Below are 7,123 nucleotides of genomic sequence, written 5' to 3'. Positions count from 1 at the left end.
GTGTGTACCATGGAATGTGATGATTTGATTGGCGGAGCACGGAATGTAATGATGTATGATGTAGGGCTGTCAGTTCACCTCTATAATCCAATTCGAATTTCATTGCTTCATTATTTGTAATTTTCGAAAATATTCGAATATTTACATTGTTTATTTTAGCTCATATTTAGCCTATAATGATACAGATTGACGATGCACGTTCTGTCCACTAGAGGGGCCCCCCTTCCAAACGACAAAGCAGTACTTTCAGCCCATGTAATAATGGTTTTCGGCACAAAATAGCGTTTAAACTATTGTTTTATTGAGCACAGTGCACTCAGCACGGTAAGATTGTTGTCTGTCTATAGTGCAAATGCATTTTACAGTGAACGTTGTATACTTCTGATACAGTATAGTCTGAGTAGTGAGTAGGCTAGTCAGGAATCATGAACAGGACATTTTCTTTTTTCTTTTTAAACAGAATGATTAGGCTAATGGCTATCACGATGAACAGGCCATCATAGCAATGAAGATATATAGAGAAGCCTATATTTTGCGCTAAAGTAATTGTTGAATAACACATACATGTAGGTTTTAAGGCTAGAATGGCATTGTAGTGGACTATAGTGAGAGGCGAGATTGTCTCTCCTTCATTGCGGGACTGCAGGACTAGTCTGGAGATAGTTAGTCGTGGATGATCAGCTTCAGTCAGTGTTTTGGTTCGTACCTGGAGTTGTGCATTATCTCCGCTGTGCACAGCAGCACAGGGGAACTGTCTTTAATATATCCATGGTCGTTTTCAGTTGCTTTCCATGTGCAACACAAAAGTAGGTTACCATGTGTTTGTTTTGGTAATAGGAATAGCCTACTGCAGGCGCAGCCATGCTGATTCACGTAATCGCGTAGGACAAAATGAAACCAGCCGGACCAACGTTAATGTTTTAATGCACGTACAGTAGGACCAGCATTTTCAAACTGTCCACAAGTTGCGACCGACCCGACGGTACTAATAAAACATGTGAGTGATTCTTAGCTAGCTTCTTAGCTACACAGTACACACTAGTAGTGTGCGACTGTGCGTGTGTGCATGCGTGCAGAGGAGGGAGGAGGTGACGAGGCGCGCGTGTGCATGTGTGCGTGCGTGCAGATGGGAGATTTCACAGCGGTAGATTCGTTACTCAATACATTTAGTGAGCGGATAAAATAACATAAAACAAAATAAAAATGTTAAATAGAATTAATAAATGATAAAAGCTCCATTCGAATGGCAATTTTAGCTTTCGAATATATATATATTTTTTAATATTCGAATTTCTTTCATATTATGAAATTCGTTCTGACAGCCCTAGTATGATGATAAGAGCACCCCTACCCCTCACTTCACACAAACTCACCATTAAATATTTATTTAATTTGTCTGGCCCAGACACTCACGGCCAAAATGACGTAGGCACCAGAAATGTATTGATTTATATACTAGAGGTCCGGGGCGCTACGTGGCCCTCACATCTCAGGTTCAATTTGAAAATCAAATCTCCATATACTGTACATGTGCATTGGATGTTATGTTACATCAATACACATGTTGATCAGGCTCAAGATGGTGACATTTTCTGCTTCTGATCTACATGAGGTTTAGGTCTTGGCAGCAGGAGTATTGGCCTTGCGATGTGCCTGGACACAACGAGGGGTACAGAATGAATAATCCAGATACTGGAATGGGATCTTCCCAAGCAGAGATTCTCCACAGGTCCAGCATCTCTTGACATTGGAGACAGTGACTCCTGTTGCCACTGCATGCTCTGCCAACCTCTCTTCTGCAGCCAGGGCCCTCTTTTCACGATCAGTGAGGGACGCAAAAAACTCTTGTTTCCTCTTCTCCTCTGTCTGCTCCTTCTCTCGCTGTTTCTTTGCTGCCTTTTGCACCTTCTTCCTCTCCATCTGCTTTGCTTTGATCTCTGCGTTGAGTGGCCAGGGAACCTGTGCCTTGCTGTAGTCATACTTATCAGGATTCTCACCCATGTACATCCGAAACACGTTCCTTATGTCCTTCTCTGGGGCAACGGAATATGGGGTCTTTCCTTTATTATCCCTGCTAGCAGGGTCTGCTCCAACGTCCATCAGCAGCCTGACTACAGCCTTCTGTCCAGCTGCAGAAGCCACGTGTAGCAAAGTGAACCCTGTGGAGTCTACAGGCTTGTTCAGGAAATGCAGTGGACTGAAGTTACCATCAGGTGACTGCTGTTGTCGGGATGAATTGCTTCCCAGTTCACCAGCACTCTCCTTTCCTGCCATCTCCTCCGCCGCAGACAGGTGGAGGAGGTTGCGGAGGGATTCCACATCCCCAATCTTGCAGGCTGTATAGAGGGCATCCCTGAGACCGTACTCCCATGACTCGGCTACCTCTTCTGTTGGATGATTCTTCCTATACTGTACTTTCCTCCTAGGCTTGTTCTTTGCTAGTTTCTCTTGAGAGAGGTCATCTGTTGACGAAGCAACCGGCTCCTGCAACACCGCCTGATCATGTCCTTCATATGCATTCAAACACTTAATCTCAATGTTGTGTCTGCTTTCCTTCTTTTTTCTGGAGGGTTGGATTTCAAACTTCCGAAAGTCCAGGGTTTCCAGTGCCATCTCCACTGTCTCCAGCTGGGTGTCACTGCTGTCGTCATCATCATCATCATCACCTGAACTAACGCTTCCACCTGCCTTCTCTGGAACAGAGTCTGGTCCTGCTGTAGACATTTTTTCCTTTTCCCATGCTTTCTTAGAGGGACTAAAGATGTCCATGTCTTTCCCGTATATATGAACAGTAGAGAGTACCTCATGTACTCTCTGCACCTCACGGAAGGTTGCCCTGCGTGTGGTGAAAGGGAGTATGCGGATCCTGGGGTCTTTTTTGGCTAGTGGAGTGGCCCGACCACCAAAAAAGATACTTTTATAGTAGCTTGGAGCGCGTACGAATATTGCAGATGCCTCATGTATGTGTTCAGCCCAGCTCTCCAGGAGATCCTGGATCTCCTTGACCAGTGCTGCCTCATTGTATCTTCTAAGGGCCGCTCCAGCTGACTTGGGTGCATGGCTACGGTTCTGAGCATCTCTGAGACCCTGAGCAGTGCCTCTCTTGGCGCGCACAGTGTAGCGGTGGAAGGTTTTGTGCTGAAGAACCTCTTTCCCTTTGAAGACTGCACCAGCAAAGTGTCCTCCGCCAGTCATGAGGATGACCCACAGAGTTTTGTTACTTATGGTCCTCAGGGAAGCCACCCGGTCTACCTCATCATCTAACTTGCCCTGGAGAACACAGTGGTAGACAGCTAGATAATGCCCCCCCAAGTCCTGGAAAACAACTTTGTTAGATAGTCGATGTGGTACTGAATTGGACAGGAGACCGCCCTCATTATCAGTGCGGGTGACATCACTGCTTCTTCCAGCCCAGTCACTGTCCTCCGTGTCCTCATGCCCCGAATCGGACTCTGAGCCTGAGATGCTTGACATATCTCCTGTTCCACTTTTCTTCTCAAACTCATCCACTGAAACCGGTAGCAGTCCCATCATCTTTTGTCTTAAGTTGAACCGATGCCAGTCCAGCTTATAGTGTTCCGTCTGTTCCTCACGGTTGTAAAAAGAGCTTTGGCAGGCTGTGCAGACCATCCAGTTTGGTACCTCTCTGACAAGACTCCTTCCCTGATGTGTGGCATCTTCTGGACATATGTCGAAAACCTCTTTGTCTGTAGACTGATCTGGGGGAACAGGTTGGACAGTTGTCACCTCTCTTAGCCCAAGAGCTTGGTGACATGAATCAAAGATAGAACGGTATGTTGTGCAGGCTGTCAGTGTCATCGTCAAGTTTCATTGAATGCAATCACAATCACTTTTTTGTGTCCAGACACAGGCAGACCACGTCACACTCATGTCACTATGACTCAGCCATATAAGGAGTTCCCAATGTAGCTACGCTCAAATATGGAGTGTGTCTCTAGGTCGTACTCAGACGAGCCCTCCATTGTCGCTTCCAGTCATCCAGGTTCTCCATACATCTGCCCAGTTAATTAGTATTCGTATGAACATGCCCCTTTTGTGCCCATATATGGAGCTGATTTGTTTGCCTGGTTGCCATAACAACATATTGAGGTTAGACAACACACTGAACAAAGACAAACCGTTTCTCTTCAGTACGAGGAGGAACTGATGGAGGGTGTGCAAAGAGTGCAGGCAGCGCAAGGCAAAAGGCAATATGAGGAGGCCTGGAGGGATGAAGCCAACCTTGCAGATGTCCCTAGACGGGTGCTACACCAGAATGTTACGTACAGTACTTAACATCAGCAAGAGTGTACCCGTTACCAACAAGAACCTGTATGAGGGAATACCAAGGGTATTCCCTCATACAGATACAGATTTTTGTTCACAAAATTCCCATTGACAATGAATGGATAATTTACGTCAGGTGGACGAGCAAATTGTCCATTTTTGTCCTTCACAAAATTCCCATTGACAATGAATGGAGAATTTACGTCATATGTGTCTGAGCAAATGATGATGATGTACGATGATAAGAGCGCCCCTCACTTCACACAGGTGTGATTTTATTATTTTTATGACTTTTTTGAGGGCCCCTCCTATATTCAGTTATAGTGTAGACTTTTGTCCTAACACAAACATTAAATGCCATTCACAATGAATGGAGAATTTACGTCATATGTGTCTGAGCAAATCGGTATTTTTGTCCTACACAAAGTAAAATTCACATTGACAATATTTTATATTTTTTTATTTTTTTATATTTATTTTTGGTCAATTTATATACATAATTATCAACTTACTTTTGTAAAAAACGGAGAAATTCCCCTTTAACACAAACATTGAATGCCATTGACAATGAATGGTCAGCTTTGACTGTTTGTGTAAACACAAACATTGAAGACGAAGGTGCACACAAATTGTGATTGGCCAGAATGAGATGATGAAAATAGCGCCCCTTACTTCACACAGGTGTGATTTTCATTCTCTGTAAGACATGACGCATTGTAGTATAACATGGACAGATACCAGAGTCTTGTTCAACCGTTGTCTCACTGCTATCTCTCTCCCTCGTTGCATGTAAAAAAGAAAATCAATAGAGATGCAGGCTCCCACTGTGTCTGGGGTTAGCTGTGCTTACAAGTTTATCTGAGGACACCATTCCACAGAGGATTAACCTCAAAGGATGGTGGTTGTGAAAATTCCAAGCAACTAATAAGTTGCTTCACTCATGTGAAGTGAGGGGCGCCCACTGTATTTTATATCGGTCATATGTCGTCATTTATAGTGCCCTAAACAAACAATAAATTCCATAGACTTGGCTGACAAACGATTTACGTCATAAGTGATCTAAACAATCCCATAGATTTAGCTGCCATATGAGGTAATCTTCAAATGCCATGCATTGGAGGGGCACAAAAATCACACCATAGACTTGGCTGCCACATGACGTCACGTTTAGCGCTCTAAACAAACAATAAAAGTCCATAAGCCACCACTCTGTTAAAAGTGCTCTAAACAAACTTTAAAACTCAATAGACTTGGCCGCCATATGACGTAATTCTGAGTAATTGAAGAAACCCTCCCACAAAATCCTAGTCATAAATTGAAATATCGAATTTGGCTATAGCTGTATTTTTTCGAATATACTGTATCTCTACCTTGAAGAGCAATTTAACATACTCATTAAAGTAGCCTGGTATAGAGTGCCGAAGTCCTGACATCACTCACTCATCCCCTGGTTTGCGGAAGTAATTTTTCTATGGAGAATAACATGGGGTCTGTTTCAGCAATATTGTCAGGGAGGTGTCTCTGTATCGTTTACGACAGTCAGTCACTCATATTTGATACAGTCTGAAAATGTAACTTATTCAGCAGCAGTAACATTAGCTTAATTTTCTCGCAGTCAGTTTTTTCTTCATATCCATATGAGTGAAACCGCTGGGATGATTTCAAACAGTTCTTTTATGAGACATATCCCTATGGGATTATAATACAAATGAAAATCACACCTGTGTGAAGTGAGGGGCACTCTTATCATCGTACATCATTATGACGTAAAATAGACACTATTGTCTATTTGTTTAGACACTATGACGCAAAATGAACGCAGTGAGCACTTAACTAAGAGACCTAGCAGATCATGTCTGTGCGTGTGTCTGTGTGTCCCCCCTTTGTGCCCATATATGGAGCTGAGTGATTTGTTTGTGATTGATGCAACACACTCCATATTTGGACGTATAGCTGCTTTGGGGACTCCTTATATGGTTATGGCTAAGTTAAAAACTTAACTTAAAAATAACTTAACTTAAAAAAATAATAACTTAAAAATAAATCTTAAAAAAAACCAAATATGTACGAGCTGCGTTCGCTTCCCGCGTTTGCGCGTCTTACTGGTGCAAACCCTTAACATGCAAGTGTTGATTTTTCAACACTGCCATTGTGAATGTGAAGTCCTTACTGGTAAAGTTGTTTTGGGGGGGCTTTTGAAAATTATGGCAGTGAAGTCTGGAATTTGTAATGATTGTTTAGAGCACATGTGACATAAATCGAATGGCAGCCAAGTCTATAGGACTTTTAATGTTGGTTTAGGGCAGCAGTTAAACAAACATTGACCACGTGAGACGTCATCTTGCTGATATAAATATAGTGGTCACCCCTCACTTCACACAAGTGTGATAAATATATAGTTACTTTTTTAATTTTACACAAAACCTTCTACAAAAGTTAAACTGTACAAACAACTGAGAACATTTTAGGAACACTTGTTTATTTTACTACTACTAATAATAATAATAATCATAATAAATCATATAATCATATTACATATTAATATTGTTATAATTATTATTATATTATAATTATTATTATGTACTTTTCAAGACTACATTTGACTGCATGGAACTGTTTAAAAGTATATGAATAGACGGTCAGTTAACATGCGCAAGTGTCATGAGCGTGAAATGTTTAAACTTCTATGAATGGATGGTCAGGTGGCATGCGCGTGCGTGAGTGCACACTATTTAAAGGGATATGAATGGATGCACGTGAGTGGAGAAGACATGAAAAGGAAAGTGAGTACCAGACATGGGAAGTGAAGGAGTGTGGAAGGAGGACAGGGAGAGAA

At 42.3% G+C, this 7,123-nt stretch overlaps 1 protein-coding gene across 1 annotated transcript; it reads right to left on the bottom strand.

Moving 5' to 3' along the window:
- Window positions 1-1,614: 1,614 nt before the first annotated feature.
- LOC308314532 (tRNA endonuclease ANKZF1-like) lies at window positions 1,615-3,630 on the bottom strand (the record flags this gene model as incomplete). The annotated part of the gene is made up of 1 exon (XM_080762162.1): window positions 1,615-3,630. The coding sequence occupies one exon, from the start codon at window positions 3,628-3,630 to the stop codon at window positions 1,615-1,617; it is 2,016 nt and encodes a 671-aa protein (XP_080618288.1).
- Window positions 3,631-7,123: the final 3,493 nt, after the last annotated feature.

Source organism: Protomyctophum bolini (assembly GCF_963924005.1).
Source record: "Protomyctophum bolini genome assembly, chromosome: 4".
In the NCBI taxonomy this organism is placed as follows: Eukaryota; Metazoa; Chordata; class Actinopteri; order Myctophiformes; family Myctophidae; genus Protomyctophum; species Protomyctophum bolini.
The sequence above is the reverse complement of the archived record's forward strand: the minus strand, read 5'-3'. Positions and strand labels throughout refer to the sequence as shown.